The sequence below is a fragment of the Hemiscyllium ocellatum genome, chromosome 28 (genome assembly GCF_020745735.1).
Source record: "Hemiscyllium ocellatum isolate sHemOce1 chromosome 28, sHemOce1.pat.X.cur, whole genome shotgun sequence".
Taxonomy (NCBI): domain Eukaryota; kingdom Metazoa; phylum Chordata; class Chondrichthyes; order Orectolobiformes; family Hemiscylliidae; genus Hemiscyllium; species Hemiscyllium ocellatum.
Genome location: NC_083428.1, coordinates 26,475,784 through 26,500,218, shown reverse-complemented (window position 1 = coordinate 26,500,218; position 24,435 = coordinate 26,475,784). Strand labels below are relative to the sequence as shown.

General features: G+C 39.4%; 1 protein-coding gene across 1 annotated transcript in view; it reads right to left on the bottom strand.

The window, feature by feature from the left end:
• Window positions 1-5,656: 5,656 nt before the first annotated feature.
• LOC132829220 (mucin-16-like) overlaps window positions 5,657-24,435 on the bottom strand; it is a 50,828-nt gene continuing 32,049 nt past the window's right edge. The window contains exons 38-46 of the mRNA XM_060846587.1: window positions 24,409-24,435; window positions 20,294-20,454; window positions 20,123-20,190; window positions 18,513-18,682; window positions 17,995-18,167; window positions 16,501-16,568; window positions 15,631-15,791; window positions 6,443-6,555; window positions 5,657-5,843 (exon numbers count right to left, since the gene is read on the bottom strand). Coding sequence (XP_060702570.1) covers window positions 5,751-5,843; window positions 6,443-6,555; window positions 15,631-15,791; window positions 16,501-16,568; window positions 17,995-18,167; window positions 18,513-18,682; window positions 20,123-20,190; window positions 20,294-20,454; window positions 24,409-24,435 — 1,034 coding nt within the window. The 3' untranslated portion in view covers window positions 5,657-5,750. The remainder of the gene's footprint in view (window positions 5,844-6,442; window positions 6,556-15,630; window positions 15,792-16,500; window positions 16,569-17,994; window positions 18,168-18,512; window positions 18,683-20,122; window positions 20,191-20,293; window positions 20,455-24,408) is intronic.

Sequence of the window (24,435 nt, the reverse complement as noted above, 5' to 3'; positions counted from 1 at the left end):
AACATACAAGGTTCTGAAGGGGCTTAAGGGGATAAACATGGAGAAATTGTTTCCCTGTGCTGAAAAATCAAAGACAAGTTTAGATAAGGATAATAGTTCAGTCATCTAGGACTTAAGGTGATGAAATGTTTCTTCACTCAAAGGGAAGCTTTGGAACTCTCGACACTAGAGGATTGTACTTCTTTGTTGACTATATTTAAAGCTGAGATAGATATATAATTGGTCTCTGAGGGAACCACAGGATAGGAAAAGCAATTGGGAACATGGAGTCAAAGTGACCCTTCCCTCAACAACTTCTACTTTGTACTGTGTTTGCTCAATGATGTCCATTCTCATGCTTTTGTAGATTTTGCTGACTTTTGGACACTTCTTTGAGCCTCACCCAAGTTACAACTATTGACTCAGTAGCTTTCTCATTAATTGACACCAACTGAGGCAAGAAATTCAGCTTGTTGACAATTGACTATCACCAGGTTAACCCTGGTGAACTTTTCTGCAGTTTGTAAAATTTTATTTTAAATTCAGATTTAAGCTTAAATTTAAATTAAAACTAAAAAGTTGAGCTAAATTTCAGTTAAGCAGCACTCACTTACTTGCACTTCATTTCTGACTGGTGCACTGGTGCTCTATGCTCACCAAGTTGATCACCGTCAACCTCATAAGACCTGCTGTTACATAAATAATATTGAAATTGGCCAGGATTTTCCATATTTTTTCAGCCAAATGTGGGGCAGGTATTTTTAGAGGTGAGTTATAGCCCCCCCACCAATCCCTACCAGTGAGAAAGCTCGCTGGAGCAAGTCTCAATCAGGGATCTAGGTACTGATTGGCAGTTTTCTCAACCAATAAGCGGGAGGCAGGCAGCCCTCAGTAGCAAGACATCCTGGGCACAGACTACTGGCAAAGAAGCAGCCATTGAGACTGGGACTAGTCAAAAGGTAAGCGATTTTTGTGGAGGATTCATAGGGTAGAAGTTGTGGGGTGAGAGGTCTCAGCATAGGGGTTGGGGACGTGGACTTTTCCCATTAAGGTTGTCTTTTTAAAATTTCTTTTGTGTAAACATTGTTTCTTGTTCTAGCTATGTGTGACTATTTCATTCTTGAGTCTTCTAATCTTCAAAGTGTTATCCTTATTATCTGTTCACAAGATAATGAAATATGAAGCCCTTTGGAATACTTCAGGATACTTCCTGATGACTTCATATAGTATCCATTTTATAAATCTATTGCCAACCCATGTGGATTTTTTAATAGCCCTTCCCTTTCCAAAAGTTGGGACCTGGCCCTTGCACCACCAGGAAGGGGAGGCAGACTATTGCTAATACTTAACTGGGGTTACAGTAATAATACATAAGGGCTCCCCAGTGCATGTGGCCCATCGAGCCTTGCTGGCTTAAAGACATGATACCCATCAGAGTTTCCTAAAGGTTTTCTCTGAATAGATACAGCGGTACATGTGTTGAACCCCACGGGGTGGCCATTTACCTGGAGTTTTATCTTAATTGCGGTCACTTTTGAAGCAGTGATGTAATTTAGGGAGTTTTATCTTAATTGTGGTCACTTTTGAAGCAGTGATGTAATTGAGATATATCAACTCCTCATCCTTCAGCTGATTTATTTGCATAGCTCTATCTTGAGATTGCTTCACCCTTTGGCATGGACAGTACACTTTCACCTGGTTTGGTAGCTTTGTCTGGGGCAGATCCCATGACTACAAATGCGACATGGGTGTGCTTGCTCTTCAGTTTGTGGAGAAACTTCCGGACGCGTTCTGGAATCTTGTAGCCTCCAAGTCTACTTGTCCTTCCACAGCAAACAATGGGAGCCATGAGTCTTATCTACTGGGGAGTTGGCTCTACAGTATGTGAGAAACACAAGGCTGAGGATGATTTGGAGATGCCGGTGTTGGGACTGAGGTGTACAAAGTTAAAAATCACACAACACCAGGTTATAGTCCAACAGGTTTAATTGGAAGCACACTAGCTTTCGGAGCGACGCTCCTTCATCAGATGATTGTGGAGGGCTCAATCCTAAACACAGAATTTATAGCAAAAATTTAGTGTGATGTCACTGAAATTATACGTTGAAAAATTGATTGTCTGTTAAGCCTTTCATCTGTTAGAATACCGTGATAGTTTCACTTCTTTCATGTGTAAATCACAAAATCTTTTTTTAAAAAGTTGCATTCTTGGGTTAGCTGTTAACAATGGTGATAGCTAGACAATGTGTTGAAGGTGTTGACCCCCTGTGTTCTCTGTCCATGGCATGATGTTTAGATTGATTCTAATCTAATAAGTGAGATAAAGGAGTTTTACATAAATTCATGCAGTTTTTGAGCGAAGTACAATGTAACCCTGCAAGTACAAATTCACCCCACAAAATATATGTGTGCATATGTGTCTTAATCTGTCTGTGTGTGTGTGTCTGTCAGGGTTGGGGATTGTGAGTGTGAGAGAGTGTATGCGTGTGTGTATAGTGAGTGCAGAGTATCTTAAGTCCATGAGGGGGTGCATGTATGAGTGTGGGAGTGTGTGTGTCTGGAAGGGTGGGTGTGGGTGTCTGTGTGCGTGTCTGTGTATTTGTGTCCATGTGTATGTGTGTATAGGAGTGTGTGTGTGTGTGTGTGTGTGTAGGAGTATCTGTGTGTGTGTATAGTGCAATGATGGTCACCTGTAAGGTGACATGAACCCAAGGTCCTGGTTGAAGTACCAATAGGGAGGGCCTCAACCGGGACCTTGGCTTCATGTCACATTACAGGTGACCACCATTACATTATACAAACACACAGATACTCCTACACACAGACTAAGGCACTCCTATACACACATACACACGGACACACATACACTCAGACGCGCACACAGACACCCGCGCACACAGACACCCACACACACCCTCACAGACACATACACTCCCACACTCACACATGCACCCCCTCACAGACTTAAGACATTCTGCACTCACTACACACACATACACTTTCTCACACTCACGACCCCCAACCCAGACAGACAGACACACACACACACACACACACACACACAAAGACGCACGTGCACACATATATTTTGTGGGGTGAATTTGTACTTGCAGGGTTACATTGTACTTTGCTGAAAAACTGCATGCATTCACGTAGAACTTTGAGCTCATAAACTGCATGAATTCATGTAAAACTCCGTTATCTCACTTTTTAGATTAGAATCAATCTAAACATCATGGTATAGACAGAGAACAAAGGGGACCAGCACCTTCAACATATTGTCCAGCTATCACCATTGTTAACAGCTAACCCGAGAATGCAACTTTTTCAAAAAAGGTTTTGTGATTTACACATGAAAGAAGTGAAACTATCACTGTATTCTAACAGATGGAAGGCTTAAAAGACAATCAATTTTTCAATGTATAATTTCAGTTACATCACACTGTAAATTTTTGCTATAAATTCTGTGTGTTAGGATTGAGCCCTGCACTACCACCTGATGAAGGAGCGTCGCTCCGAAAGCTAGTGTGCTTCCAATTAAACCTGTTGGACTATAACCTGGTGTTGTGTGATTTTTAAGGCTGACGATGGTATCATCTCTGGACCCCTGAAATTCCCGAGTCCCTTTTTCTGTGTTTTTGCAGGAAAGGGCTAGTTCTGTGATTTGGGGTCATTACTGATCTGCAACCTGATCTATCAGTCAGAAGATTTTGAAGCTGGGTGCTGAAAGTCAGGGCCCCACAAGTGGTCTGGAGAATGACTTTTAGAATGTGGTCCCCTTCTATCCCATTTGCTTGCAAGAAGTATCTCATTCTTTTGGCGTACTGGGGCCAACCCTCCACAACCACATCATTAGGTTGCAGTTTCTCAAACAATGGTATTCTAATATTTTCCTGTCATAGTTTCACAGAGTTTGTTGAAGGGCAAAACAATCTGAAACTTTTCTTTATTCTTGTCACTGATTTAATAACCCAGAAAACCAGACTGGAAAGGAACATAATTTATGATTAAACATCAAAATAGCATGAATACTCATGATATTTGCAGGCTAATCTTTGCCCAGGAAAGAAATTTGCACAGACCCACCTTTATAAAGGGTTCAGGTGGTGGTTCTAGCTGGGCAGACCATTGTCTGTTTCCAAGGGAACTCGTACTCAACAAGCTCCACACAAGATTAATTAGTGATTTCTCCACTGGCCTTGTAGGCATTATCACATACACAAATGCCAGACAATGGCCCCTTCCAATAAGAAATTTACCCACAGCCTCTTGACTTGTAATGGTGTTCGCACGATATCCCCCACTATCAAAATTCTGGGGTTTAAATGACCATAAATTGAATTAGCCATACAAATAGAGTGGCTACAAGAGCCAGTTAAAGGCTAGAAATCCTGTGAATAACTCTTCTTCTGACACTCCAAATCTTGTCCACCATCTACAAGGCACAAGTCAGGAGTCTGATTACTGTCTGCTAGACTGCAGCTCCAGAAACACTCTAGAAACTTGACACCATCCAGGCCAAAGCAGTAAGTTTAATTGGCACCACATCCACATCCTTCACCATCGATGCTCAGTAGCAGCAGCACTTACCCTACAAGATGCACTGCAGAAATTCACGAAAGCTCCTTAAACAGTACCTTCAAAACCCACAACTCTTTCCATCTCAAATAATGAGGGCAGCAAATATCTGTACATGCTAGATCCACTTCAAATCACTCCACAACCTGACTTGGAAATATATCGCCGTTCCTTCAGTGTTGTTGGGTCAACATTCTGGAATGTCTTCTCTAACAGCATTGTGGATCTACTTAAGGCAAGGGGACTACAACAATTCAAGAAGGTGACTCTCTGCCATCTTTTCGAAGGGTAACTAAGAATAGGCAACACATGTTGGCCCAACCATCAATACCCACATCCCATGAATGAATAAAAAGGTCCTTGCCCTTTTATCAGTGCTTCATGCCTCTTGGAGTTGGATTCCTGCTTCCCAAACTTCAGCAAAAGCCCTTATCTGAGGTGAGACTGCACTGTGTATTACCCTGGAGAGAAAAGCTGAGTTGCCATCTTTGTTCTATATACCATCAATTTTGATTGAGAATATGTAGTTTTCATGTAGGTTGCAACATTCAGCATGTAATGCTGTTAAAAATGAAATACAAAATGAAAACTTGTTATGAGTAGTTTATTTTAGGCTTTCGTTATTTTGACATGATTTACAAAAATAGACAGCTTTGTAAATGTTCATCACCCAAGAAAAAATAATTTTATAAATACATTAACCTATTTATTCTGTCATTCGAATATTTAAATAGTTTCCAATAATCATTTAATAGAGTTATTAGATCACCACAGTACTATTTATTATTAAAGTTCATATCATTGAGATTCATGTAGATAATAGAGATAAATATAACATTTAACACAATGCAGATGTCTGACTGATGACAATAATTTATTGCAACTGATGCACAAACCAAACATTCAAGACACAGAAGCATGACAAGCATTTGTTATTTTGATTTTATTTTAGCTTTAATACCTGAACATTTTGTCATCAATATAATATTCTTTGACAACATTTTTCTTCTTTAGTGCTTTTTCTTCAAGTAAAGTCCTAAAAGTTTCTTAGAGGACTATCCAGAGTTGCAACAAATAATTAATTTGGATTGGTTCTGTTTAGCTACATAATTGTAATACGTTATTTCTACTTTAATCACTAATTTGCATGTTTGCTGTTTATCACTAATTTTTTTTATTGTTAATGTTTTCTGTCAGTAGAATTTTTGATGTGGAAAGTAAAAGCCTGCAGGGTTTTGCATCATGTTGTAGAATCCTTGGTGCTTCTTTTTCAAGCACAGTGCAATCTGAAAGATTAAAATACTGGTTACTAAACATTTGAGAAGTACCATAACCTATTAAGTAAAATATGATTCCCCCTCTATTACCACTCTGACCACTGAACCTTTGGCTCCTGATCTGTTCCACCCAATTTTCACTTGGGTATTGAGAGGTGAATCTCTGATCTGAATATTGACCAATGTGACTTCAGAATTTATCTATAATCTTAAATCTTTTTTTCAGGTGATGTTAGTGATCTGATGTGGTTTGGAGAAGCCTTTCCCCCCCTTATTTGCTCATGTTTCTTTCTTTCTGAAGAAAGGCTCTATCTTGAACAATGGCCAGATATTTTTCTCCCCAAATATGGATTTGATCCAGCTCTTCTTTTTCATGCTAAGTGCATTTTTGCTTGAGGAGATCTTTAGAGGAAGCATTAGAATTTGTTCTGCATTACAACAACAATGATGTACTGTTGAATCTTGGAGACAAGTGATTCTTATAATTGATTTGGCTCATGATGCTATATAGCATGCCTTTATTCTGACCTTCTGCAATTTTCCAACGTATACTCTATATTTCTAGAGTTCAGCACTATGCACAATATTGAATAATCTGTTGTACATACCAGTAAAGCTCCAAGGATGAACAGGAATAGAATGAGGAGTATGCCTAGAACGATGAGTATGATTCCCCAGTATGGAATTTCTACTTTGCTGTCAGAAATTGGTGCTTTAGCTTCTACATAAATAAAACACAGGTTGCAAAACAATTAAAGGTGAAATATATGTGAATTAAATCTTGCAGTGCATGTGATGTACAATAACTTATAGTGTGCACTGTTCAGTCAAGTTATCAGTACGTTGGAAGCTATATGGGGTCATTCTACATTTTTTTTATTTTGGATGAGGACAACTATTGTTAAAAGCAATTGGGCTCAGAGAGAGAGAGCTACACCATAGTTCTGCTTCTCTGAGCAAAACTTCCATTGGAAGTAAGGAACTGTCCCTTATATGGGCTTATTTGAATGAATTCAACCATGCAACTCATAACAGACTATTTTGAAAAGACTGTTCACTATATATTGTGCGAAGTGTTAATTTCAACTTCAGATGAATCCAAAATATGTCATATAGCTTTGGTAAATAGCCTCAGTAGCATTAGTCCAACTATGATAGACTGGACAAAGCATTCAAATGTACCAGTGATGGTGTCAGACAGTGGCTGTGTTGCCAATACTCCCTCTGACAGCACTGTTATTGTACCTACACTGAAGGAACTAGAAAGGCTGCAAAGGCAGCTTACTGCCACTTTCTCAAATATAATGAGAGTTGGGCATTAACACTGGTCTTGCTAGTGATATCCAAATCCCAAGAACAAATTAAAACAATCTAGCTGATGCATTGTACAGAAGTACTTGTTTCACTCAGCCAGAGATAAAGATATGCATACGGAAAGGTGTCAAAACAATCTGCATCACAACAAATCTGCAGTTTGGCATGACATTCATAAAGCAATTTTTTAAATGGACAAATATTAAATTATGTGAGATACTATTAATCAATCTGTTCTGAAATGTTATGGTACACTTAAGGAATAGGTGGGATTTGAATCTGGGTATTCTAGTCCAGAGGTGGGGACACTACCACAGTGCCACAAGAGGCCTAAGAAATCTCAATTGTCATCGAAAAGGTTAGAACAGACCAAACATGACTTGGAATTTAAATTATAAATTGACCAGAGACTGAGCAGGAACAGCTGCTCGGTCAGCATTTAATATGCCAGGTAAGAATTTAGGATTGTTTGCATCCATTGGGCAATATATTGAGTGAAACATGTAGATTGGTGCCTAGTATATTGGCAGCAGTGATGATGATCTGTTATGTCTCACAATCAGTATGTGGGTACACCTTTAAGAGATACAGAGTGTCAGTTTACCATTAAGTGACATAGAGTTATAGAGATGTACAGCATGGAAACAGACCTTTTGGTTCAACTTGTCCATGTTGACCAGGTAACCTAAATTAATCTAGTCACATTTGCCAGCACTTGACACATATCCCTTTAAACCCTTCCTACTCATATACCCATCCAGGTGCAGTTTAAATGTTGGAATTATTGCTGTAAGAGCCTTTGACATTTCTTCTGGCAGCTCATGCCATATACATACCACTCTTTGCGTGAAAAAGTTTCCCTATGGGGCCCCTTTTTAAATCTTTCCCCTCTCAACGTAAACCTAAACTCTCTAGTTCTAGACTCCTCCACCCCAGGGAAAAGACCTTGTCTATTTACTCGATCTGTGCCCCTCACGATTTTCTAAACCTCCATAAGGTCATCCCTCAGTCTCTGACACTCCAGGGAAAACAGCCTTTCCCCATAACACAAACCTTCCAATCCTGGCAATATCCTTGTAAATCTTTTCTGAACATTTTCATGTTACACAACATCCTTTCTACAGGAAGGAGACCAGAATTGCATATAATATTCCAAAAGTGGCCTAACCAAAGTCCTGTACAACCACAACATGACCTCCCAATTTCGATCTTCCATGTCCTTCTCCACAGTAAACACTGATGCAAAATATTCATTTAGTATCTCCCTCCCCCATTTCCTGTGGTTCCACACATAGGCTGCCATACTGATCTTTGAGGAGCCCTATTCTCTCCCTAGTTACCCTTCTGTCTTTATTGTATTTATAAAATTCCTTCAATTCTCCTTAACCGTACTTACCAAGTCTATCTCATGTCCCTTTTTACCTTTCTGATTTCCCTCTTATGTACACTCCTACTGCCTTTATACTCTTCTAAGGAGACTTTTTATCTATCCTGTCTATACCTGACATATGGTTCCTCTCTTTGTTTACCATAACCTTAATTTCTCCAGCATTCCCTACACCTACCAGCCTTGCAATTCACCTTAACAGGAATATGTTATCTCTGGACTCTCGTTATCTCATTTTTGAAGGCTTCCCTTTACCAGCAATCGTATGCGCCCAATCAACATTTGAAGGTTCTTGCCTAATATTCTCAAAATTGGCCTTTCTCCAATTTAGAACTTAAACTTTTAGGTCTGGTCTATCCTTTTCCATCACTATTTTAAAACAAATGGAATTATGGTCGCTGGCCCCAAAGTGCTCCCCACTGACACCTCAGTCACCGGCTCTGCCTTATTTCCCAAGAGTAGGTCAAGTTTTGCATCTTCTCTAGTAGGTATATCCAGATATTGAATCAGAAAATGTTCTTGTACACACTTAACCTTGAACACTATGGCAGTCTATGTTTGGAAAATTAAAATCCCCTACCATTACCAAACTATTATTCTTACAGATAACTGAGATCACCTTACAAATTTGATTCTCAATTTCGCTCTGACTATTAGGGGGTCCATAATACACTCCCAATAAGGTGATCATCCCTTTCTTATTTCTCAGTTCTACCCAAATAACTTCCTAGGATGTATTTCTGGGAATATCCTCCCTTAGTACAGCTGTAATGCTATCCCTTATCAAAAACACCACTCCCCCTCCTCACTTGCTTCCCTTTCTATCTTTCCTGTGGCATTTATATCCTGGAACATTAAGCTGCCTGTCCTATCCATCCCTGAGCCATGTTTCTGTAATTGTGATGATATCTCAGTCCCATGTTCCTAACCATGCCCTGAGTTCCTCTGCCTTCCCTGTTAGGCCTGTTGCATTGAAATAAATGCAGTTTAATTTATATCGTTCTTTGTTTTGTTCCTGCCTCCTTACTAGTTTAAATCCTCCGAAGCAGCTCTAGCAAATCTCCCTTCCAATTCAGGTGCAATCCGTCCTCCTTATGCAGGTCACTTCTACCCCAGGAGAGATTCCAATGATTCAAAAATGTGAATCCTTCTCCCTTGCACAAGCTCCTCAACCATATCCACCTACTCTGTCCACCTATTGCTACCCTCACTAGCTCGTAGCACTGGGAGTAATCCAGATATTACTACCCTTGAGGACCTCCTTTTCAAATTCTTGACTAACATTCTATATTATCTCTTCAGAACCTCATCCTTTTTCCTTCCTATGTCATTAGTTCTAATGTGTACAAGGACCTTGTGCTGGTCCCACTCACCTTTGAGAATATTCTGCACTCTCTCCATGATATACTTGATGCTGGCACCAGGGAGGCACCACACCAATCTGATTTCTTGCTGTTGGATGCAAAAACTTCTGTTGTGCCACTGACTAGATGGCTTGGAACCTGATGTACCCCTATCACAATTGATTGCTTGGAACCTGACGTACCCCTCATGACATTAGAGCCAGTCTTGGCACCAGAAACTTCACTGTTGGTGCTACATTCCCCTGAGAATCTGTCACACCCTTCGTTTTCCAAAACAGCATATGACTGTCTACACCTGACATATGGTTCCTCTCTTTGTTTACCATAACCTCCATTTCCCGACTCAGGCGACTGACTGTGTGGAGTTTGCACATTCTCCCCGTGTCTGCGTGGGTTTCCTCCGGGTGCTCCGGTTTCCTCCCACAGTCCAAAGATGTGCGGGTCAGGAGAATTGGCCATGCTAAATTGCCCGTAGTGTTAGGTAAGGGGTAAATGTAGGGGTATGGGTGGGTTGCGCTTCGGTGGGTCGGTGTGGACTTGTTGGGCCGAAGGGCTTGTTTCCACACTGTAAGTTATCTAATCTTAAAAAAAAGCATATTTGTTTTGAGAATGGGATAACCACAGGAGGCTCCTGCTCTATCTGCCTCCCTCTCCTATCTTTCCTGGCAGTAACCCATCTGCAGTTTTTCTTCCTTCCCATAATTTCATACTTCCTATCCATCACATCCCCATCTCCTGCAAATTCCTCATTGCCTCTAATGACCGCTCCAACCAATCCATACGATCTGAAAGGATTCACAACCGAACATACTGCAGACATAATCATCAGTACCATGGAAATTCTCCCTAATCTCCCACATCCAACATGGAGAGCACAACACTCTACTATAGGCCATCTTTGCACCTTAACAATCTACAGAAAATAGCACAGTCTTACTCCTCTAAACAACACTGCTGCAGGCTAAGGTAGTACCTATGTTTTATATCTAATCAAGAGACAGATCTCAATAAAACATATAACCAGAAAGAACCCACTCTACTCACTATTAAAAAAATACAGCAATGTTACACTTAAAAACTAGGCATTCAAAATTAATCAGTCCTGAAAAGAAATATTAGGTATTCTTTTGACCCAGTCAGATGAATAGGCCCCAAGATGGTGCCATCACCTTCCCAAAGACAACCAAAATGCCTAAAGAGTGGGGGTCAACATCATTGACCAAATTAAGTTGTACAAGATATGGGTAAAAACACAGAACTACGAGTGATGTGAATGACCAGCAGGAATGAATGAATGATTTTTATTGTCACATGTATTTGGGGAAATACAGTGAAAAGTGTTTGTCGCCACAATCTGGCACCATTTTAGACAGTATGCACACATTGCCTCATTCCCCCTCCCCATCCCCTGCTGTGAGCATGCTCATATTGCCTCTTCTCCCCTTCCTGGGAGTGTAAGGTACTTCATTGGCTCAAAAACAAAGGAAATGTCCTGCAAAAGGAAATTTTCCAGAGAAATGAAAACCAGGTTCAGGTAAGGTTTAGGAAAGTAAAAATATAAAGACAACATTTCAAGTCTGCAAGTTCAGTCAGTGAAATTAAAAAAAATGTCCAGGAAGTGCAGATCTTCAGGTTAGTGGGCAAACTATCACAAAATGTGATTATAAAAGATGAGGTGTTGATGTGTGACTCCATATACTAAAGAATCATATTTCATTGTTAAGCAGCAATGCATATATTTGTCGAAGTCTCTTGGAGAGAGTGGATGCAATTTTTCAGAATTAAGAAAGGACAGAATCCCAGCCAGAATTTGCAAAATTATTCAAAGGCTGAAGCAAATTGAAGCATAATTATCATGTAACTCTGCAAGAAGGTTTAAGCCCACCTAGTTGTATGCTGTCAGGAAAATTCCTCATCCTTTGATGAGGAAGGTAAAATTACACTTAGGCTACATGAATGCAAGTGGAGACACATCACTAGACATAATGATGCCCAGGGCTAGTGACTATCCCCAAGACAAATGGAGAACTAAGATTATGCATGGATCTCACTATTGAATAAACGAGTTAAATGTCCACCTTATTTTGTCTGTTGATGTTAGTTTGGCCAAATTGACAACAAACATGCCTTTCTCAAAATTGGAAGAAACCAGTACATTTCAGCACATGTCCTTACACCATGAGTCAAGATTATTGACTATGTTTACTACACTGTTTCAGCAGTATTGTTACAGCAGTGTCTACCGGCTACAAGATGAACTACAGAAATTCGCTAAGGTTCTTGAGACAGCATTTTCTAAATCCATGGCTACCAGTATCTAGAAAGACAGGGCAGCAGATACATGGAAACATCACCATCTGCAAATTCCCTCCAACCCACACACCATCCAAACTTGGAAATTTATCGCTGTTCTTTCTGTGTTGCTGGTGAAAGTCCTGGAGCTCCCTTCCTAAAAGGTATTGTGTGTACACATACACCAAATGGACTGAATTATTTCAAGAACATAGCTCACCACCATCTTCTCAGAGGAAATATGATGGACAATAAATGATGCCCACATCCCATTTGTGAATAAAGAAAACTCACAAATTTGATTGAGTTTTTTGATGAAGTAACAAAGAGGATTGATGAGGGCAGAGCAGTAGATGTGATCTATATGGACTTCATTAAGGCGTTCCACAAGGTTCCCCATGGGAGATTGGTTAGCAAGGTTAGATCTCATGGAATTCAGGGAGAACTAGCCATTTGGATGCAGAACTGGCTCAAAGGTAGAAGACAGAGGGTGGTGGTGGAGGGTTGTTTTTCAGACTGGAGGCCTGTAACCAGTGAAGTACCACAAGGATCGGTGCTGGGCCCTATACTTTTTGTCATTTACATAAATGATTTGGATGCGAGCATAAGAGCTACAGTTAGTAAGTTTGCAGATGACACCAAAACTGGAGGTGTAGTGGACAGCAAAGAGGGTTACCTCAGATTACAACAGGATCTTGACCAGATGGACCAATGGGCTGAGAAGTGGCAACTGAAGTTTAATTCAGATACATGCGAGGTGCTGCATTTTGGGAAAGTAAATCTTAGCAGGACTTATACACTTAATGGTAAGGTCCTTGGGAGTGTTGCTGAACAAAGATACCTTGGAATGCAGGTTCATAGCTCTTTGAAAGTGGAGTCGCAGGTAGATAGGATAGTGAAGAAGGCGTTTGGTATGCTTTCCTTTATTGAGTATTGAGTACAGGAGTTGGGAGGTCATGTTGCGGCTGTACAGGACATTGGTTAGGCCACTGTTGGAACACTGCGTGCAATTCTGGTCTCCTTCCTATCAGAAAGATGTTGAAACTTGAAAGGGTTCAGAAAAGATTTACAAGGATGTTGCCAGGGTTGGAGGATCTGAGCTACAGGGAAAGGCTGAACAGACTGGGGCTATTTTCCCTGGAGCGTCGGAGGCTGAGGGGTGACTTTATCGAGGTTTATAAAATTATGAGGGACATGGATAGGATAAATAGGCAAAGTCTTTTCCCTGGGGTTGGGGAGACCAGAACTAGAGGACATAGGCTTAGGGTGAGAGGAAAAAGATATAAAAGAGACCTAAGGGGCAACTCTTTCATACAGGAGGTGATACGTGTATGGAATGAGCTGCCAGAGGATGTGGTGAAGGCTGGTACAATTGCAACATTTAAGAGGCATTTGGATGGGTATATGAATAGGAAGGGTTTGGAGGGATATGGGCTGGGTGCTGGCAGGTGGGTCTAGATTGGGGTGGGATATCTGGTTGGCATGGATGGGTTAGACCAAAGGGTCTATTTCCATGCTATACATCTCTATGACTCTATTTGCCATTTAGGATCTCCAGTGTAGTAGCGATTCCCAAAAGAGCAATGTCTGGAATTATAGAAGGGAAGCTGTGGGCAATTTGCCATTTGGATGATATCCTCATCCATCGTAAAACAAAGAAGGACATGACCAAAAAGACATGTACATGTTAGGACAATACAAAATGCAGGCCATACAACTTATGAGATATGCCAGTTCTCCAGAATGATGATTACATTCTAAGGATACTAATCCAAAAATCAAGGCATCAGAGAGAATCCAAGGAAGACCAGTAATGAATTTAAAGCACTGAAGTGTATTAATGATGTAAATTGCTTCTTTGGCATGGTGAATAAAGTGGGAATCTTTATGCCTAATTTATCAATTTTATCCAACCCATTAGAGAGCTTTCAATGAAAGGCCAGCATTGGTATTGGAGTCAGGATTTTAAGAAGATGAAAACAAGCATTTTCCTACTGATAAACTTGCACAATGCAATCCAAGCTTATTCACTATTGTAGCCACAAATGTGGGACTTGGCGTAGTCCTTACCTAAGTGGAAACTGATGGAAGAAGAAAACTTTTATACATTTTAGATAAAGAGTTTTGATATAAACGGGACTGAGGTAGACAACCACAGGGAAAGAACCATTAGCAGGGATGCAAAAGTTTTATAGCCTTTCTTGTGGGACTTTTATTCCTGCTAATATTATTGGGATTGAAAGAATCTGAAAAATGCATTTCCATAGACAAAGATTCAGAATTAGACTAATGAGATATGAATATGTCACAGGCTACATTGCAGGCAACACGCTTATAACAGGAGATAGCAGCAGTAGAACAAACAGAAAAGGAAGATCTATTCTTGTAGAAGAAATGCAGTTGTATTCTAAAGCAATTACTAACACTCTCCTGGCAACTGAAAGAAAACTCAGAGCAATTTCTGCAGATCAAACATTTGACAAGGAGAGCACAAAAGTTGGACAAAGCTATCTGCAAGGGTGGTTAAAACTTAGCCCAGCAGACCAAGTGCTGAAATGTATTGAAAAACAGTAATAGAGTCGAGAGTGAGATTAGATTAGATTACATTACTTGCAGTGTGGAAACAGGCCCTTCGGCCCAACAAGTCCACACTGACCCGCCGAAGCGAAACCCACCCATACCCCTACATTTGTCCCTTTCCTTACACTAGGGGCAATTTAGCATGGCCAATTCACCTGACCTGCACATCTTTGGATTGTGGGAGGAAACCAGAGCACCCGGAGGAACCCCACGCAGACGTGGGGAGAACGTGCAAACTCCACACAGTCAGTTGCCTGAGGCGGGAATTGAACCCGGGTCTCTGGCGCTGTGAGGCAGCAGTGCTAACCAGTGTGCCACCGTTCTGCCCATCTGAGGAGCTGGAGAATCAACATTTCGGGCATAAGCCCTTCATCAGGAATCAGGCTTATGCCTGAAACATCAATTCTCCTGCTCCTCGGATGCTGCCTGACCTGCTGTGCTTTTCCAGCACCACATTCTCGACTCTGACCTCCAGTATCTGCAGTCCTCGCTTTTTCCTATAAAACCGCTACTAGTCAACAATAGAAGCTTTATTTGTATTTGACTGTTTGATAAAGGTCAATGAGATGATAGATTTTACAAGAAACTCCATGGGGAACATTTAGACATAACTAAATGCATGGCAGGAGTTAAACATGTCAGTTAGCGTGTCAGCCAGGCAATTTAAAACAAGAATATATTTCTTCATGTCATACATACGTCAAAAAAAGTTAAGAGCCATTGATTTTCTCAAGATTTCGAGATAGGCCATGGACAGATGCATCCATTTTTTGTACGACAGTGATCCAGCCTTGATTCATATTATTTGGTACTTCAAATGAAATATTTAGGAATAATCCAATTAGAGTTGATACTTTACCCACTGTCAAACTGTTAGGTTTTAGCTGATAGACATTTCCAAGTAAGTTTGTTGCATTTGTTCCAGTAGCAAATTCTTTTCTGACTTTTTCTGCTGTTACTAGTTCATTTGCATCGTCAGGGTTGAAGTAGCTCAAGCAGGTGCATTTAACTGATCCACGTCTGATGAGAAAATTCAAAATAAAAGAAAATTTGAATCTTTTTCTCTCCATAAATGTGCACAACCCAAATGGATGAGTAACTTGACAATATGCACATGACATTCTGATTTAATACTAAAGATGTAGTGATTCAGTTCCTGCATATCAAGTTTGAATCAAACTATCTTATCTTTTCAAAATACCTTTGCAAGACCAACATTGTAGTAATAGGACTGTACTTTTTGCTGCGCCATGATGTTCTCTAGAGATGTTCAGGATTTTGTAATGCATAGGACACATTCTGTGACCAGGTTTCATCTCAGTTGTTCCCCATAGGGCAGAATTCACAGAGCAAAATGTATCAGGAAACTGTTTTGAACAATATAGCTATGTTTACATCTCTTTACATTAAATATTTATTTCTTGTGTCGCTGGAGGTTGACCCAGAATACCTTGAACAAAGCATACAGATGCTGCTCAATAGCTGGCTAGATGAACTGTCTGTACAGATGATTAGACCAATAACTACAGACAGGAGGGTGGCAGGAGGTGTCAGAATAATCACCAGCAATATGAGTGGACAGCATTCTGGGCCATGGTCAGACTGGCGAAGTAATTGGGTGGGAGGAATCAAAGACCAGGCTTGTAAGTGTGGCTGGGATAGGCAAGGTTTTCCTTATGATTAAAGATCATCACTTTGTTTCATCTCAATGGTACAACAAACCTCTTACCTCAACCCTATAACTTTAGAGGTACGGTAACTCTTCTTTAAAGAGCTCTTCTTAAACAATCCTGAAAGCTGAAAAACATATACCACAGTAAGCACAGATTGCATATTTCATAAGAAATCTGAATTAAATATTGCTGAAAATGTCAAAGATCCATTGAATTGATCTTACTAAAAAGAACACAGATTAAGAATTGAATAACACTCCACCAATAAAATGAATTTGGAAGTGTGAAAAAGGTGCATAATTAATACTATTAGTTATGAATTTTGGATTGTTCAAATTGAATCAGATGGGTTTTAGTTTCAATTCTGTGAAGGTCCTGATTTCTTAAAGTTGTCAAAAAGTGACATATATGCATTATTTCCAAGAAAGAATGTGATTCAATTCAGTGTGGAGCTGATAAGAGTGGTGTTAATTAGAACAAAGAACAAAGACAATTTACAGCCTTCGGCACTCCAAGCCTGAGCTGATCCAAGTCCACTGTCTAAACCTATCGCCCAATTCCTAAGCATCTGTATCCCTCTGCTCCCCACCTACTCATGCATCTGTCCTGATGCATTGTAAATGAATCTACCGTGCCTGCCTCTACTACCAGGCACTACCACCCTCTGTGTCAAGTACTTTTGTGTGTATCCCCCTTAAACTTTTCAGCTCTCACCTTGAACGAATGACCTCTCGCTATTGAATCCCTCACCCTGGGAAAAAGTGTATCTCTATCTACCCTGTCTATACACTTCATGATTTTGTAGACCTCAATCAGCTCCCCCCTCAATCTTTTTTTTTCTAATGCACCTTCTATACCAGGCAATATCCTTGTAAACCTTTTCTGCACCCTCTCCAAAGCGTCCCCATCCTTTTGGTAATGTGGCGGCCAGAATTAATAAAATGTTTACACTGTTATATTTCCGTTCAGCAAAATCAGGAAATCAGTTCATGAGAACAGTTCCCCCTAGCAAAAGAGTTCCAGTTTGTGAAGTTTCAAATCTGTGAGAGTTTGCAGAGAAGTTTTCAATTTTTCAGAACTGAAAAGAGCCATCACAACTGTAAGCCAGAATAAGTAGAAAGCAGCTATAAAACTGTCATAGCAGCCCAAGAAGATGGAACTGCACACAGTCAGTTAGGTAAGAAAGAATGAGTTGAGAAAGGAATGATATTTCTCTGGGACTTAATAGCTGCAAAGGATATTGGTGGGAAACAGGTAGAAACTTCATTTTGCTGCTTCTATTAAGATCTTTATGACATATCTCATATGTCCTATTTTTTTTTTCTTTTCTGTAATTAACCTGTATCCTTGTGTTAAAGAATATAGCAATTCAGTGACTAACCACCAATTGTAAAATTGAAATTTATAATCTATCAAGCTACATTTCACTCTGAGATTTGACTCATCCAGCATTGCCATCAGGTGGGATTATAACAAAAGGCAAGTGATGTATTTGATCTTCTGGACAAGAAGTTTACATTTAAAACACAGACTAAAAAAATAATCCTTACCATCCTGGTAATATTGGCTGTAATGCTTTGGTATTCAGGGGAATTTGTGTCATTAAGTGCTTCAGTAAAATTTCTGTTTATTATTGTGAAGTTAAGCTCAAATGGCAAGTCTCCTTCCCGGATTGCAGGTAACGTTATAGTTGGTGTTACAGTTGGTTTCAATTCTTGATAACCTAAAATTAAGATATGAAATGTAAATATGTTGCCCAAGGCTTCAACAAGAAATTCAATTATAATTGAGAATCTGAAATGTACTAGTTCCAAGGAAAGCATTCAAGATTAGTTTTGCTTTTGATCATCAATTCATTTTTTGGGAGTAATCCATATTGAATGATTTTCTTTAGCACTCATCATTTACATCCTGATTATTCATTAAAATTGATAAAAATTGGGGAGAAGCAGGAGACAGCACAGCATAACACCATTCAAATTCAACCAATTGTTAATATAAGTTCTGAAAAAATATGGTGTATGGCATTGTGTTGCTGTTTAAGCTTTATTATTGAGTCAGTACATACCATCTACATATAGGCTGTCTTCGATCAGTGCATATATTCCCAATGCAGTGATTTTCTCAGTGTTGTCTCTGAACTCATTATAAACAGTGACTCTATCAACTTCATTCACATTGGGATTATTTTTAAAAGAACAGATTGCTTCAACCGTAGTGTTGCCTTCATTTCCAGGCCTGTGTAAAGGAATTGTACAATTTGTAAACAAAAATCACCACCAAATACATCAATGATTCATTAAAATATTAACAATTCTCAATATTTTGCATTAACAATATATAGGGATCTTTAAGATCATTGAAGTGTTTTACAGAGTACTTTTGAATTATAGCATTGATTGTTTCTGTAGAAAAAAAGTATATCAGATATATTAAAAGTTAATGTGACTACGTGGCCATTTAACTAAACAAAAACATAATATTAAAGTTTTAAACAAATAATTAGTTATGTATTGAAGGTTGAACTAGCAAAAGGCATATTGCTTGTCTTTTCTTGACACTGGCTTATATATTCTTTGATATCTTCCTGAAAATGTATTCATTACGGTGGCCTCCTGCCCAAGACATTATACTTTCATCACAAGACCATTGAAGTAGGGTGTACGTCTAGGACAGGGACTGCCTGTTTTGAGAGTTTCTGGTTTCATACCATATCTGTGATCTGCTGTAGTATCAGCACTATATACTGCCTCATCCAAACAAATCCAAGCAATTGTTCAAGCCAGTTCCTGTACATGGATCCACCAGGGCGAAAATCAGCTATTTTTCTGGGGGAGTCAGCAACCATTCCTTGCTTGGTGAGCTCCTGTTGTGCATTTTTCATAGGTTATTAAGGCCTAGCTCATGACCCCCAACAATGTTAAGTTGATAGATTCCAGTGATGGATGTAATCTAATTTCCAAAACAGTTATATCTCAGTATGATTTGCACTGTGCACATTGCAAATGGAAGTCGATGGTTGGATCTGGTCATAGCCTTTATTTCCAATAGGAAATCTGAAATCTCAATGAACTGAAATAAGGACATCTTTTAATGACAGGTCATCACTTGGCTGAATATTTCCAATCTGTGGAGTATATGTCTCGTAGTATACCCCATGCCATTTCAGTTAGTTCTTCTGCTTCATTGAGTTCTCTACTATTGATCTTTTCACTGTTCCAATGAAGTTAATTCATATTCAAGGAAAAACATGCTTTCTTTCCTTTGGGCATTTTACTACTCTCCAGTCTTAATATTGTCTTCAACAACAGACTGCAGATATACTTTCACGTTGTTCCTGCATGTTGCCAATCTCTGATTAAAATATTTTCCTTTTGGCCTCTTACAGTTCCATGTTAATATTGTTTCCGTTGCTTAGCTAATTACTGCTTTCCATTTTCTGTCTATGTGGGTACATGTGTGCATTATTGTGTGCATGTACTTTTTGAAACTAACATTCATCTAAACTATGTTTGACTTTTGACAAAAAACTTTTAATTGAACTGTTGAGAATTTCCGGCATTCCCTGCTTCACATTTAAATCATTTTAAATTTTGTTTGAAGGCATTACTGTACTCTCAACAGACATCTATTGAGATACTTTGCAAACAATGAGCAGTTAATAAATACTAGTCTTACCTGAAACTTGCAAGTTTACAATGTAAGAATTCTTTATTTATCTCGCTGTTTCTGTAGAGACTCCTGAGCTATTTAAAAACATTCAGAGTAAATGTTTTAGAGATAGAAGCACACTGTCAATATATTCTGACTGATATCAATCAACAATGTATAGTTCCAATCTTGGCTTACCGAATTAATAACATGGCTTGATGTAGCTTTATACGGAGACGAATTCAGGTTTTGTAAATCTGGAATGAATGTCAGATTACTAATCGTGAAAGTGACATTAAAATCAATGGATCTTGTCCCTTTATTTGGAGATTGCGTCACTATCACAACCGGCTTTTCAGCTATAAGGAATAAATAAATAGAGGGAATACAGCAGATATCAGAATTATGTACTAAAACATTTCCGAACCTCATACGTTATGTTGGAACTAATTTTTAACTATCTAAAATATGATTTTTCTTCATTTAATATTTAAAACATCTTGGCTTAGAAATCAGTGAGAACTGTCTGAAATTTGGGGCACACAGTTTAGGTTTTCATTTATGTCACACACACCATTCTGGTAATGGGGCTTGGGAGTTTAGGAGTGCAGGAGAACACATATCCAGTATTTGTGATAGCACTGATATACAGTAAGAATGTCTGAAAGGGAATATATTTGCTGAGGAAAATTCTCAGAGAAAGTGAGGACTGCAGATGCTGGGGAACAGAGTTGAAAAGTGTGGGACTAAAAAGGTACGGCCGGTCAGGCAGCTTCTGAGGAGCAGGAGAGTCGATGTTTCGAGCATGAGGGCAGTGGGGCCGTTCAGTGCATATGTCCCAGAGATGTTCTCTGAAACGTTCTGCAAGTTGGCGTCCTGTATCCCCAGTGCATAAGAGGCCACACTGAGAGCAAATGGACACAGTAAATCATGTGTGTGAAAGTACAGGTAAATCTCTGTTGGATGTGGAAGGATTCTTTGGGGCCTTGGATGGAAGTGAAGGGGGAGGTGTGGGGTTGGTGTGGAGCTGGTGTGGGGCATGGACCTAACAAGGGATTCACGGAGGGAATGGTCTCAAAACTGGAGAGGTGGAAAAGTGATTTTTTTTAACTGGGAAAAAAGATGGGAATGAACAAGGGAACAGAAAGGAAGGTAAGGGGAAGGTTACAGGGCAAGAGAGATTGTTTTGTGCTGTGACATTTGTGATTTTCAAAGTGGAACACCACCTTTCTGTGAACACGCATACCATTTTAACACACCGTCCTGCTCTCGTGCTCACATTTCTGTAATATGACTGTTGCAATGTTCCTTTGAAGCCCAACAGAAGTTGAAACAACATAACCTCTGGACTCAAAGTTGAATTCAACTTTCGTTTTGTTGTGTATCTTTCTCTTGCTCTCCCTTTTTCTCCCCCGCCCAGTATCTGGTTTTCCTTGTTTTACTTTCAGAACAACTGATCTAAGCTCCACTATTAAACACATTAAAATGTAGTCCAGACCTATCCCTTTTCTACATGTATTACCACTCCCTTTTTCCTTTTGTTCTGTGCCACCTGTGATGTCTAAACCACCTAATCCATAAACTTTGTCTGACCTTCCATTTACTCCTCCTAATCTTTTCTATTGTACAAAACACATCACATTTTCACCTCTCCCTTCAGTTCCAAAAAAGAGTCATATCGGACATTAATTCTGTTTCTCTCTTCACAGATGCTGCCAGACCTGCTGATTTTATCAAGCACTCATGCTTCTATCTATCTCTCTCTCTTTCTATCCTGGCAAGCTCTTTAGAACTTATGTTGCATGAATATCACCCTTCATTCTTCTGAACTCCAGACAGAATGTGATGGTGGTGCATTGACAATTCACTCATGGAGTCTGAGTGGAAATATGCACTTTTACGTGCATGTTGTAGTGTGGAGGTAGCCATTTTATAACATGGTTGACCAGGATGTTCTCCCACTCTTCCATCTGCCATTGGCATGTTTTAGAAGGATTTGCAAGTTGATACCCAAAATATCTGGCCACATGAAATATGTGCCTTCCTTGGCCATCAAGTCTTAAAGTGGGACTTGAACCCAGAACTTATGCTCGATAACAGAGACACTTCTCATTGCATCACATGACCTCCTCTAGAGAACATAACTCCAATTTATTCAGCCTTTCAATCCAGAACTAATGTTGTGAATTTTTTTCCATCAATACAGGGTATATCCTTTCTCAAATTACCACTATTTCAACGCTAATTTACCCAGATCTTATGTACGAAGCATTAGCTGGTCTACCATAATTGACAATGTTTTTCAAGTAGAGTCAAAAGGTTTGGCGTTGGAAAAGCACAACAGGTCAGGCAGCATCTGAGGAGCAGGAGAGTCGATGCTTTGGACATAAGCTCTTCGTCAGGAATTTTTCTAGCACCTCACAAGACCAATTAATACACCTCTTTAATTTTGGCAGGATTAGAATGCACACAACTTAAGACAGCAAGCTGAAACTGGAGGACGAAAGTCAGACAGTACACCCACTCATCATTCGAAGAAAGTATTCCAGTTACTAGTATGGACAGTGTCAAGGCCATGGTGACTGATAAAACTCAAGAAGATTTCTTGTCGGACTTAGTTGTTTATGCTCTTTCTAGCATCTATTTCACTCCCACAAATTTTGCATGAGAAGCTGCATATACACTGCCAACTTCGCTCTTTCTATTCTTCCACAAGCAAACTTTTCTTCCTCTTGTTTATTGCTGGTGTGTATGACTAGGCTTTTGCAGGAGGAACAGGAGATGAGCCTTTCTGAACATACACCTTCACAAGATCCAGTTGAGGTAATGGTACCGGATGTATTGTATGTCTCATAGAGGATTTGTCTATACTTGATGGTATTTTGGATCAGAGTGGTTAGGATCTAGGGCAAGAGAATATGATACTGCAATGTCAACGCCCAAGAATAAATATTTGCACGTTAATTACACTATCGAGGACTGGAGTACAAGTGGCATCCTTATGTTTATTCATCAAATATCAATGGGCTGAAGGTAATTTTAAAGGTAGGCAGGAGGGATTTGAGAAAGAGAGCTTTAAAACTGAAATATTGCCAGATCACAATGGTCAACAAGTGGGAGGATGGTAGACAAACAGGTTAACCTGAGTTAGGAAGCAAGCAGCAAGTTAAAGAGGGTGTGAGGTGCCAAGCCAGGTAGCAGATCATCAGAATAGACAAGACTAAAGGTAAAGAGCCATAGCTGAGGGCCTCAACAATAGATGAACTGAGGTAATGGACAGTGATGTATATCATAGAAATGCAAGTAGAGAGCTTTGATGATGGAGAAACCATAAAGTTCAAATTTCATCCCGGGATTAGATCCAAGACTAAGATGTTGAAGGATCCGTTTCTGCCATAGACAATTGCCAGGAAGACTGATAGTGTTGGAGACTAGGGCATGAAGCATTTGACCAAATCAAGACCAGAATCAATTACTTTGCTCACCCTAATATTTAACTGGCGAAGATTTCTGCTAATCTAATACTAGATGTTGGACAAGCGATGTGACAAGTCAAATTCAGTGGAGGAATCGACACAGTTGGTGGTGAGGCAGTTTGGACATAATTATCAACATGTAGAACTTGATATTTTTCACATCAGCTGTTAATGACAATTTTGCTTCTCGCAGCTACAACTTCTCTGGACCTTTTTTTTTGTTTCTTTACTTATTTCATTACTATTTATGTTTTATTTGCAGTATCACTTCTTTCTGCCAATTACACTCCCCTGCTTTCCAATTTATCACAGACCTTGTCTTTTATCATTTTCTCCTCTTGACTTTCAATGTCTTTGCATTTGCTTAACCATAATTACATTTCTGCCTGATGCTCTGCCTGCAATTGCCATTTCACCTGCAGAGCATTTTTAGAAGTTTCTGTTTTCATTTCAGATTTACAACATTTGCTAAATTGGAATCTTGAGCTCCTTTTAAATTTGGCCACGAGGTTTAATTCAAGTGTAAAACTCTGCTCCTACTCGAGTTGCTCACAGCTTTACTATCAGTTTATTAATATGGCTCACATAAATACAAAGAATGAAAGAGTACGAAAAAGTTTTCTGGTTGAATTTTCAAATAATTCAGAATACTAAGAGTATACCTAAATCGTTTTACTGAAATAGGAAAAATGAAACCAATTTTTGACCTTAATAGTAAACACTGTCTCCCAAATATTTTAGAACAGAATATAAACTGACTTTAACTGTGAATTTCCTTTGTCTTACCCATTGCATTAAAATAAATATTAAAGGAACAGAAATAGAAACCATACTCACTAGAGGAAGGAACAGATTCGTGGTAGT